Source organism: Bufo bufo, chromosome 9 (assembly GCF_905171765.1).
Source record: "Bufo bufo chromosome 9, aBufBuf1.1, whole genome shotgun sequence".
NCBI classification, from domain to species: Eukaryota; Metazoa; Chordata; class Amphibia; order Anura; family Bufonidae; genus Bufo; species Bufo bufo.
Genome location: NC_053397.1, coordinates 215,307,848 through 215,321,367, shown reverse-complemented (window position 1 = coordinate 215,321,367; position 13,520 = coordinate 215,307,848). Strand labels below are relative to the sequence as shown.

Genomic DNA, 13,520 nt, shown 5'->3' with positions numbered 1-13,520 from the left:
GACAGGCTCAGAAAAGTCAAAAATAGTGAGATATCTTGCAGAGGGATGCAGCACTCTTAAAATTGCAAAGCTTCTGAAGCGTGATCATCGAACAATCAAGCGTTTCATTCAAAATAGTCAACAGGGTCGCAAGAAGCGTGTGGAAAAACCAAGGCGCAAAATAACTGCCCATGAACTGAGAAAAGTCAAGCGTGCAGCTGCCAAGATGCCACTTGCCACCAGTTTGGCCATATTTCAGAGCTGCAACATCACTGGAGTGCCCAAAAGCACAAGGTGTGCAATACTCAGAGACATGGCCAAGGTAAGAAAGACTGAAAGACGACCACCACTGAACAAGACACACAAGCTGAAACGTCAAGACTGGGCCAAGAAATATCTCAAGACTGATTTTTCTAAGGTTTTATGGACTGATGAAATGAGAGTGAGTCTTGATGGGCCAGATGGATGGGCCCGTGGCTGGATTGGTAAAGGGCAGAGAGCTCCAGTCCGACTCAGACGCCAGCAAGGTGGAGGTGGAGTACTGGTTTGGGCTGGTATCATCAAAGATGAGCTTGTGGGGCCTTTTCGGGTTGAGGATGGAGTCAAGCTCAACTCCCAGTCCTACTGCCAGTTTCTGGAAGACACCTTCTTCAAGCAGTGGTACAGGAAGAAGTCTGCATCCTTCAAGAAAAACATGATTTTCATGCAGGACAATGCTCCATCACAAGCGTCCAAGTACTCCACAGCGTGGCTGGCAAGAAAGGGTATAAAAGAAGAAAATCTAATGACAGGGCCTCCTTGTTCACCTGATCTGAACCCCATTGAGAACCTGTGGTCCATCATCAAATGTGAGATTTACAAGGAGGGAAAACAGTACACCTTTCTGAACAGTGTCTGGGAGGCTGTGGTTGCTGCTGCACGCAATGTTGATGGTGAACAGATCAAAATACTGACAGAATCCATGGATGGCAGGCTTTTGAGTGTCCTTGCAAAGAAAGGTGGCTATATTGGTCACTGATTTGTTTTTGTTCTGTTTTTGAATGTCAGAAATGTATATTTGTGAATGTTGAGATGTTATATTGGTTTCACTGGTAAAAATAAATGATTTAAATGGGTATATATTTGTTTTTTGTTAAGTTACCTAATAATTATGCACAGTAATAGTCACCTGCACACACAGATATCCCCCTAAAATAGCTAAAACTAAAAACAAACTAAAAACTAATTCCAAAAATATTCAGCTTTGATATTAATGAGTTTTTTTGGTTCATTGAGAACATGGTTGTTGTTCAATAATAAAATTAATCCTCAAAAATACAACTTGCCTAATAATTCTGCACTCCCTGTAGTAGTTATATTCTTGTACATAGGAGGCAGTATTATAGTAGTTATATTCTTGTACATTTGAGCAGTATTATAGTAGTTATATTGTTGTACATAGGAGCAGTATTATAGTAGTTATATTCTTGTACATAGGAGGCAGTATTATAGTAGTTATATTCTTGTACATAGGAGGCAGTATTATAGTAGTTATATTCTTGTACATAGGAGGCAGTATTATAGTAGTTATATTCTTGTACATTTGAGCAGTATTATAGTAGTTATATTGTTGTACATAGGAGCAGTATTATAGTAGTTATATTCTTGTACATAGGAGCAGTATTATAGTAGTTATATTCTTGTACATAGGAGCAGTATTATAGTAGTTATATTCTAGTACATAGGAGGCAGTATTATAGTAGTTATATTCCTGTACATAGGAGGCAGTATTATAGTAGTTATATTCTTGTACATACGAGGCAGTATTATAGTAGTTATATTCTTGTACATAGGAGGCAGTATTATAGTAGTTATATTCTTGTACATACGAGGCAGTATTATAGTAGTTATATTCCTGTACATAGGAGCAGTATTATAGTAGTTATATTCCTGTACATAGGAGGCAGTATTATAGTAGTTATATTGTTGTACATAGGAGCATTATTATAGTAGTTATATTCTTGTACATAGGAGCAGTATTATAGTAGTTATATTCCTGTACATAGGAGGCATTATTATAGTAGTTATATTCCTGTACATATGAGGCAGTATTATAGTAGTTATATTCTTGTACATACGAGGCAGTATTATAGTAGTTATATTCTTGTACATAGGAGGCAGTATTATAGTAGTTATATTCTTGTACATACGAGGCAGTATTATAGTAGTTATATTCCTGTACATAGGAGCAGTATTATAGTAGTTATATTACTGTACATAGGAGGCAGTATTATAGTAGTTATATTGTTGTACATAGGAGCAGTATTAAGGTAGTTATATTGTTGTACATAGGAGCAGTATTATAGTAGTTATATTGTTGTACATAGGAGCAGTATTATAGTAGTTATATTCTTGTACATAGGAGCAGTATTATAGTAGTTATATTCTTGTACATAGGAGCAGTATTATAGTAGTTATATTCTAGTACATAGGAGGCAGTATTATAGTAGTTATATTCCTGTACATAGGAGGCAGTATTATAGTAGTTATATTCTTGTACATACGAGGCAGTATTATAGTAGTTATATTCTTGTACATAGGAGGCAGTATTATAGTAGTTATATTCTTGTACATACGAGGCAGTATTATAGTAGTTATATTCCTGTACATAGGAGCAGTATTATAGTAGTTATATTCCTGTACATAGGAGGCAGTATTATAGTAGTTATATTGTTGTACATAGGAGCATTATTATAGTAGTTATATTCTTGTACATAGGAGCAGTATTATAGTAGTTATATTCCTGTACATAGGAGGCATTATTATAGTAGTTATATTCCTGTACATATGAGGCAGTATTATAGTAGTTATATTCTTGTACATACGAGGCAGTATTATAGTAGTTATATTCTTGTACATAGGAGGCAGTATTATAGTAGTTATATTCTTGTACATACGAGGCAGTATTATAGTAGTTATATTCCTGTACATAGGAGCAGTATTATAGTAGTTATATTCCTGTACATAGGAGGCAGTATTATAGTAGTTATATTGTTGTACATAGGAGCAGTATTAAGGTAGTTATATTGTTGTACATAGGAGCAGTATTATAGTAGTTATATTCTTGTACATAGGAGGCAGTATTATAGTAGTTATATTGTTGTACATAGGAGCAGTATTATAGCAGTTATATTCTTGTACATAGGAGGCAGTATTATAGTAGTTATATTCTTGTACATACGAGGCAGTATTATAGTAGTTATATTCTTGTACATAGGAGGCAGTATTATAGTAGTTATATTCTTGTACATACGAGGCAGTATTATAGTAGTTATATTCCTGTACATAGGAGCAGTATTATAGTAGTTATATTGTTGTACATAGGAGGCAGTATTATAGTAGTTATATTGTTGTACATAGGAGCAGTATTATAGTAGTTATATTCTTGTACATAGGAGCAGTATTATAGTAGTTATATTCCTGTACATAGGAGGCAGTATTATAGTAGTTATATTCCTGTACATAGGAGGCAGTATTATAGTAGTTATATTCTTGTACATACGAGGCAGTATTATAGTAGTTATATTCTTGTACATAGGAGGCAGTATTATAGTAGTTATATTCTTGTACATACGAGGCAGTATTATAGTAGTTATATTCCTGTACATAGGAGCAGTATTATAGTAGTTATATTCCTGTACATAGGAGGCAGTATTATAGTAGTTATATTGTTGTACATAGGAGCAGTATTAAGGTAGTTATATTGTTGTACATAGGAGCAGTATTATAGTAGTTATATTCTTGTACATAGGAGGCAGTATTATAGTAGTTATATTGTTGTACATAGGAGCAGTATTATAGCAGTTATATTGTTGTACATAGGAGGCAGTATTATAGTAGTTATATTCTTGTACATAGGAGCAGTATTATAGTAGTTATATTCTTGTACATAGGAGGCAGTATTATAGTAGTTATATTTTTGTACATAGGAGTTATATAGTTATACCACGCACCAATAAAGGCCTAAAGTCTCTGTTTCTGTGATCCAGCGTACTCCAGTCATCTGAGACCTTCAGTCACAGTGTAGTCATTCATGCATAGACTTCTCCCTTGGAAACCTCAGCAGTCTTGGTCTGAATGACAGATAATGCAGTTTCTGCTGATTTATTTCTTCTGATCCTGAGGAGCCAAGTTTTTTAAATATAATAAAGCGTTTGACTCTTACAAGATCTTTAAAATTTTTATAACATTCATAAAACCCTAATTGGTGAACGATCCAAGGAGCTTTGTCAGTATTTTACCTCAGCACTAAAACGCCTTTATTTATCTTTATTGTCTCGCCTTTCGATATCGACCCTTGTAAACTCAGCTTTTTCACTTTCTTTTACGGCCTCATCAAGTTCCCTCATCATGTAAATGTTCTATCAGATCTCTGCATTTCTCGATGTTGATTTTTAGCCGGTAGCAACATCGTAAGAAAAAGTGCAAAATAAAAGCTGCGCGGGAAAGACTCACATAGATCACTGAGGTTCACGGATTAGGCTACTTTCACACTTGAGGCAGAGGATTCCGGCAGGTAGTTCCGTCGCCAGAAGTGCCTGCCGGATCCGTCAAAACGCACGTAAAACGGATGGCATTTGTCAGATGGATCAGGATCCTGATCCATATGACAAATGCATTGAAATACCGGATCTGTCTCTCCGGGAAAAAACGGATCCGGCATTTATTTTTGTTTTACATTTCTTGCTCAGACCGCAATGCCGGATCGTTTTTTCCGGAACACTCGGGCCGCATTAATGCATTCTGGCAAGTGTTCCGGAATTTTGGACGGAGATAAATCCGCAGCATGCTGCGGTATTATCTCCGTCCTGAAAAGGCAAAAAGAATGAACTGAAGACATCCTGATGCATCCTGAACGGATTGATCTCCATTCAGAATGCATTAGGATAAAACTGATCAGTTATTTTCCGGTATAGAGCCCCTAGGACGGAACTCTATGCCGGAAAAGAATAACGCCAGTGTGAAAGTACCCTTAGAATCCTCATAGCAGCCAATCAGAGTCCAGAAGTCCTGAGCGCTGAGTTCTGATTGGCCATGGGCAATAGGAAGCTTTATTTGTTTATTCATTTTGATACATTCGGGTGATTTATTAAAACTGAGAAACTGAAAAACTGGAGATGTTTTATGTGACAACCAATCGGGTATTAGGTCTCATTTGAGGAAAATGGAAACTGTAACCTGATTGGTTGCTAGGAGTAGGAACTCCACTTTATAAAGTTGTAAGATCTAGATATTATAATGGGGGGGGGGGGGGGGGGTCCCTCACTCGAGGTCTTCCTGCATAATCTAGATGGGAAAGCCATTAAAGGGGTTTTCTGAGACTCTGATATTGATGTCCCTGGTTCAGGAGGCTGCCGTGATCTTACTAAGAACAGCGTCATCCATTGGATAGTGGTTGTGCTTGGTATTGCAGACTAGCCCCATGCACTTGAATGAAGTATTGACTTGATCGAGACTGAGCCGCGTCTAGGCCATGTGACCGAAAAACGTGATGTCCCTGGCCTAGGAATATACCACGGCGCCCACTGGAGTGCCGTGGCTTCTTCAAACAGCTGTTTAGCAGCGACGCCGGGAGTCGGACCCCCACTGATCTGATATTGATGACCCATTCTGAGGATGGGCCATTAACATCAGAATCAGAGGACCCCTTTAAGTAAGTCATTAGTAGGAATAGAAACGTGCATGGAAGCTTCTGGGGCACCAATGCAAAATCTGTAAACTTAGGGGCCCTCAATATTTTTAATTCAGGTGTCTTATTTGACAGTGGAATCACTGGGACCCGTCAATCCTTTGGGGCCCGGGTGCCACTGCTACCTCAGAACCGCCTGTAACTATGTTCATGGAAAACTATAGCTAGTAGTGGTTTTAGGATTTAAATTGGATCTGTCACCTCTCCTGACATATCTAACAATTCTGGAGCATTCTGTTATTATAACTGTATGTTGTGCCTTTCCTCTATTATTCCTACTAGAAATGTATGAATAAAAGTCCAGCTGGGTGTTACCAGTTAGGGGTGTGTCCCTGAACAGTCTGACACTGACAGCACTGATTGGACGGTCTCAGAATGTGCAGGGACACACCCTTAACCGGTAACGCCCAGCTGGACCTTTCTTCATAAATTTCTAGTAGGAATAATAGAGGGATGGCACAACATAGAGTCATAAGAAAAGATGGTCCATCTTTTTTTTTTTTCAAGGGGAACGTCAGGCGAGGAGAACGGTCCTCTTTAAGAAAGGGGGTATAGTTTAACCCCTCCCACTCTGACAAATCTAGAGCAGTATATAGACAATGCACAGTGTGGAACGTTTCCATCTCAGGAATACAGGTGACAGAGACTCCCAGCCGTGATATTTGGATTGCTTTTGTCGACGTGACAGATCTAAAGATTTAAGATTCTGAGTGGAAAGTTTCCATGGCAACAGGTTTTACCGCAAAGTCGAATTATTTGCTGAAGACAGAGAATGACATTTTCCTACACACACGAATCATGAAATGAATGTTTCTCTTGGATTTTTTTTTTTTACTAATTAAAACCAGATACTAATACACAATGTGCCACAATTCTAGCGCAAACTGACTGCGAATACTGACAGATCCGTTAAAAGTGTCCGACAGGGGAAAGAGAAAGGCGGGGCTTAGTGGAGCGGGGGGGCATTTAGTAAGATCAGCATTGTGTATGCCGGTCTTAGGGGGAAATATATTAAAACTGTGCGCCTGTTGTCTGCAGTAGTAGAGTCACACATTTTGGTGCAAGCGCCATTTTGCTCCAAAATTTTCAGCACCCATGCTGTTTTTGAAAAATGGGAGGGGGGGGGGGGGGAAGCGGGCATGGTTTGGCATGTTAATGAGTCCAGAATTATCACTGGCACTTTTGTGAAAAGTTGCAAAAATAGTTTCAAAGTCGCTCGAGTAGGGCTAGAGGGTGTAAGCAAAGCGGTTTGAAGATGCGCCAAATTTATTAAACATTGCAACATTTGATAAACTTGGCGTAAACTATATGAATTCAAGCAAAAACGGACTTCAAATATTATCCTCTTGATAAATTCCGTGGTAGCTGGCGTCAGATTAGTAGAATTGTTAAGGGGCACACGTCATTGTTTGGCACCTCTGGCTGTTCATGCCTCAGATTGCTACAATTACCAGTGGCGTAGCGTGGGGTTGCCAGCACCCGGGGCAAGCCAAAAATTGCTGAGAAAAATTAAAGTTTTAATATATACAAGTAAGCCTCTAAGAGCGTTGCCGTTACACCTAGAGGCTCTGCTCTCTCTTCAACTGTTGCTGTTGCACCCTCTACAAAGTTTGATTGACAGGAGCAGGCAGAAGTGATGACGTTTACACTGTCTGGTCCTGTCAATCAAAGTGCAGAGGGCGCAGCAGTGGCAGAGAGAGCAGAGCCTCTAGGTGTACTAGTCATTGTTACACATCTCTGGCCGTCCATGAGTCAGAACTGAAATCCACACCAGCTTGGAGCAGGAGAAGATTTCAGGTTTAGTTTAAGCCATTATAATAAATGTGTCAGGCCACCTAACCCCCCTTCCCTCCTGCACAGACCCTGCCAAGTTAAAAAAAAAAAATCGCAATCATGACATAAGGCAAAAAGTCAAATTTTTGCGCAAAACGGGGCATAAGCAAAAGTTTATCCCTTATGGCTACACTTTTATAAATATATTCTATAGAATATATTTACTAAATAAGAAAATACCTACATTAATAGTACTCATATAAACCAATCCTATAATACTGCCCTATATGTACAAAGGCTATAATACTTCCCATATGTACAAATACTATAATACTGTCCCATATGTACAAATGCTATAATACTGTCCCATATGTACAAATACTATAATACTACCCATATGTACAAATGCTATAATACTGTCCCATATGTACAAATGCTATACTACTGCCTCATATGTACAAATACTATAATACTACCCATATGTACAAATGCTATAATACTGTCCCATATGTACAAATGTTATAATAATGCCCCATCTGTACAAATACTATACTACCACCCATATGTACAAATACTATAATACTGCCCCATCTGTACAAATACTATACTACTGCCCATATGTACACATGCTATAATACTGCCACATATGTGCAAATGCTATAATACTGCCCCATATGTACAAATACTATAAAACTGCCCTATACAGTTGCAAGAAAAAGTATGTGAACCCTTTGGAATGATATGGATTTCTGCACAAATTGGTCATAAAATGTGATCTGATCTTCATCTAAGTCACAACAATAGACAATCACAGTCGGCTTAAACTAATAACACACAAAAAATTAAATGTTACCATGTTTTTATTGAACACACCATGTAAACATTCACAGTGCAGGTGGAAAAAGTATGTGAACCCCTAGACTAATGACATCTCCAAGAGCTAATTGGAGTGAGGTGTCAGCCAACAGTCCAATCAGATATGAGATTGGAGGTGTTGGTTACATCTGCCCTGCCCTATAAAAAACACACACCAGTTCTGGGTTTGCTTTTCACAAGAAGCATTGCCTGATGTGAATGATGCTTCGCACAAAAGAGCTCTCAGAAGACCTACGATTAAGAATTGTTGACTTGCATAAAGCTGGAAAGGGTTATAAAAGTATCTCCAAAAGCCTTGCTGTTCATCAGTCCACGATAAGACAAATTGTCTATAAATGGAGAAAGTTCAGCACTGCTGCTACTCTCCCTAGGAGTGGCCGTCCTGTAAAGATGACTGCAAGAGCACAGCACAGACTGCTCAATGAGGTGAAGAATCCTAGAGTGTCAGCTAAAGACTTACAAAAGTCTCTGGCATATGCTAACATCCCTGTTAGCGAATCTACGATACGTAAAACACTAAACAAGAATGGATTTCATGGGAGGATACCACAGAGGAAGCCACTGCTGTCCAAAAAAACATTTCTGCCCGTTTACAGTTTGCACAAGAGCACCTGGATGTTCCACAGCAGTACTGGCAAAATGTTCTGTGGACAGATGAAACCAAAGTTGAGTTGTTTAAAAGAAACACACAACACTATGTGTGGAGAAAAAGAGGCACAGCACACCAACATCAAAACCTCATCCCAACTGTGAAGTATGGTGGTGGGGGCATCATGGTTTGGGGCTGCTTTGCTGTGTCAGGGCCTGGACGGATTGCTATCATCGAAGGAAAAATGAATTCCCAAGTTTATCAAGACATTTTGCAGGAGAACTTAAGGCCATCTGTCCACCAGCTGAAGCTCAACAGAAGATGGGTGTTGCAACAGGACAACGACCCAAAGCATAGAAGTAAATCAACAACAGAATGGCTTAAACAGAAGAAAATACGCCTTCTGGAGTGGCCCAGTCAGAGTCCTGACCTCAACCCGATTGAGATGCTGTGGCATGACCTCAAGAAAGCGATTCACACCAGACATCCCAAGAATATTGCTGAACTGAAACAGTTCTGTAAAGAGGAATGGTCAAGAATTACTCCTGACCGTTGAGCACGTCTGATCTGCAACTACAGGAAACGTTTGGTTGAAGTTATTGCTGCCAAAGGAGGTTCAACCAGTTATTAAATCCAAGGGTTCACATACTTTTTCCACCTGCACTGTGAATGTTTACATGGTGTGTTCAATAAAAACATGGTAACATTTAATTCTTTGTGTGTTATTAGTTTAAGCAGACTGTGATTGTCTATTGTTGTGACTTAGATGAAGATCAGATCACATTTTATGACCAATTTGTGCAGAAATCCATATCATTCCAAAGGGTTAACATACTTTTTTCTTGCAACTGTATGTCTAAATACTATAATACTACCCCATATGTATATGCTATAATACTGCCCCATATGTGCAAATGCTATAATACTGCCACTAAAAGAAAATACCTACTGTAATACTTCCTGCGGTCACAAAACCTCCATGTCCTGAAGTCTGGAAACTTCAGAAAGTTTATAATTAGAAGCTTCTTCTAATCTGGAGTCCTGCAGAATCCGGGCTCGCGCCTCTGTCTCGTCAGCTCACTTTGTTAAAAGCAGATTCTGACCTTTCATACTCATCCGCTGGCAGGTAGTACCGCACAGAGTCAGTGCCGCAGCTTCTGTGAACGCTTCAACACCTCTCTGCCTTTGATCATGGATCAGTTTCATCTGTTTCATGTTCTCTTTTCTATAGCATGGGCATGTAGGGGCCAAACTACAACCCGAGCGTCGTATGAATTATTAACTAGTCCTCAACCTAAATAGTGAAAGATTCATCAGTGTGCAGGAATAATATAACACAGGACTAGATATGTAGTCAGATACCAGGCCTGTATGGTGAAAGGAGTTCTCTGCTAAAAACATGGATGATTTTTTCCCCCAGAAACATCTACATTCATATAAATAGTTAGAAAACAGAACAGAAACGGATAGGCAGACAGACAGGTATGTATGACAGATAGATACTGTATGAGACTGATGGATGCAAAAATTAGATAGATAAATAGACCTGTAATCTTGATAGTCCATATACACAACCAAAACTTTAACCCATTCTTATAATTCGGCAGAATGTATCTGATCTGACTCTTCTCTTATATTTCAGGTCAATGAGCAAGCTGACCCAACTGGAGAGACTTGACCTGGGCAATAATGAGTTCAGTGAGCTGGTAAGAAGACAAGTGTTTTTCTTGTTCTAGAAATATTACTGGAACTATTGTAATGTGCCCTGAGATGGCAGACGGGGCATTCTTCTGTAAGAACATGCAGTATATATAAGATAGCCCAAGCATGGATGTTTAGTTCTGTGCAAGAGGATGGAGAAAGTGCTGGTAATAAGCTCCAATATTGTCTGATACTGAGGAAAAGACCAGCGCTTCAGTGAGAAATTCTTGTATAATGTTTATTAGAGGACTCTATATCTGTTATAATACTGGTGCTATGTACAAGAACATATCGAGTATAATCCTTTCCCCCTATATGCAAAAACATAACTAATACTGCTCCTATGTACAAGACTATAACTACTATAATACTGCTCCTATGTACAAGAATAGTACTACTATAATACTGCTCCTATGTACAAGACTATAACTACTATAATACTGCTCCTATGTACAAGAATAGTACTACTATAATACTGCTCCTATGTACAAGAATATAACTACTATAATACTGCTCCTATATACAAGAATATAACTACTATAATACTGCTCCTATGTACAAGAATATAACTACTATAATACTGCTCCTATGTACAAGACTATAACTGCTATAATACTGCCCCCTATGTACAAGAATATAACTACTATAATACTGCTCCTATGTACAAGAATATAACTACTATAATACTGCCTCCTATGTACAAGAATATAACTACTATAATACTGCCTCCTATGTACAAGAATATAACTACTATAATAGTGCTCCTATGTACAGGAGTATAACTACTATAATACTGCTCCTATGTACAAGAATATAACTACTATAATACTGCTCCTATGTACAAGAATATAACTACTATAATACTGCCCCTATGTACAAGAATATAACTACTATAATACTGCCTCCTATGTACAAGAATATAACTACTATAATACTACCTCCTATGTACAAGAATATAACTACTATAATACTGCTCCTATGTACAAGAATATAAATACTATAATACTGATCCTATGTACAAGAATATAACTACTATAATACTGCTCCTATGTACAAGAATATAACTACTATAATACTGCTCCTATGTACAAGAATATAAATACTATAATTCTGCTCCTATGTACAAGAATATAACTACTATAATACTGCCTCCTATGTACAAGAATATAACTACTATAATACTGCTCCTATGTACAAGAATATAACTACTATAATACTGCTCCTATGTACAAGAATATAACTACTATAATACTGCTCCTATATACAAGAATATAACTACTATAATACTGCTCCCATGTACAAGAATATAACTACTATAATACTGCTCCTATGTACAAGTGTCACAGCCAGACAGCTGAGAAACGCTCACAGGAGCTTCTCAGATCCTCCTCCTTGAATTTCTTTGTTTTGGTTTAGTTTCTCATCTCGTTAGTCTATCTCAGCTGTCATGCAGTCGGACTGATTGCTGCCCTTTAAATGCCTCCCCATAATGCAGTAGTGTGCGGCTGATACAACTTCCTGGAGTGTGTGTGCGCTCGCGCACATGCACATGCTGTTCCCAGTCCTCAGTCGTCTACAAGATAAGTGCTGGTTATGTATTTATGATTTTGTCTTTTCTGGATCCAGGAGACCCTGACTCCCTCCGTGTCAGTGTAGGGAGCCGGTGGTCGTGTCCCTTCACTATTGTAGGGTCTTCAGGTAATAGATAGCCGAGGAACGTGGATATGCGCCCATCCACCTTTGGGGTGTTCGCATAGGCTGAGCAGTGAGGGAGAGCGGCAGGTCTATTGCAGGGGTCTCCCTTTGTTCCTTAGTTGTGGATCCAGAGAGACATTGTTTATTTGGTATTGTCTTGTCTCCTGTACACCATCCGTGACATTATCAGCCGCCTAAACCGTCTCAAGCATGGATCCGGTTTCCCTTTTGGCTGAACGCTTTCAGGGTCTTTCTTTGGAAGTAGCTGATCTCCGTAAGACTTTCTCAGTTTCAAGTGACCGGTTCAGCTTGCGTTCATGGAGTTTGTGCTGAGCCTAAGATCTCGCTCCCGGATACGTTCTCCGGGGGTAGTGAGAATTTTGTGCATTTTAGAGAGGCTTGCAAACTCCATTTTCGCCTTCTTCCCCATTCTTCTGGTGATGAAGAACGGAGGGTGGGGATCATTATGTCGCTGCTCAGGGGTAACGCTCAGTCCTGGGCCTTTTCGCTGCCGGAGGGGGCACGGCCCCTTCCTTCAGTGGATGAATTCTTTTTAGCCCTGGGTCAGATATATGATGATCCGGATCGTAGTGCTCTGGCTGAGTCTAGACTACGTCTGTTATGCCAGGGTAAACAATCCGCAGAGATATACTGTTCAGAATTTCGGAGATGGGCAGCAGATACGGGTTGGAATGATGCTGCACTCCGAAGTCAATTTTGCTATGGTCTTTCAGAGGGATTGAAAGATGCATTTGCCTTTCATGAAAGACCTACCTCCTTGGATTCTGCTATGTCTCAGGCTGTTCGTATTGACAGGTGTCTTAGAGAGAGAGACGAGAGATCTCTCCTTCCTGTCATACTCAGTCCCGGGACAGTTCAGCGGTCTCATTCTGTGCACAGGGGTCTCAGTCGCTGTCAGCCCCTTCTGAGCAGGAGTCCATGCAGCTGGGGTTGATTGCCTCTGACAATAGAAGATTCAGCCCGCAGGGGAGAGTTTGTTTTTGTTGTGGAGGTATAAATCATCTGGCAAATGTTTGTCCCTCTAGGAGATTCAGGCAGTTTTCTGGGAGTAATAAAGAGACAAAAAGGAAAAAATCTTTTAAAAATGTTCCGTCTGTTACTATTGGCAGGGTTGAGGTGGAAATTGAAGGTTTTCCGTTTGCTTGTAGTTCCCGTTTT

At 39.3% G+C, this 13,520-nt stretch overlaps 1 protein-coding gene across 4 annotated transcripts in view; it reads left to right on the top strand.

Moving 5' to 3' along the window:
• The window catches only part of LRRC7 (leucine rich repeat containing 7), a 161,036-nt gene that overhangs the window by 63,088 nt on the left and 84,428 nt on the right, over window positions 1–13,520 (top strand). For all 4 annotated transcript variants that reach the window (XM_040407910.1, XM_040407911.1, XM_040407909.1 and 1 more), the window contains exon 7: window positions 10,588–10,651. In XM_040407910.1, coding sequence (XP_040263844.1) covers window positions 10,588–10,651 — 64 coding nt within the window. The remainder of the gene's footprint in view (window positions 1–10,587; window positions 10,652–13,520) is intronic.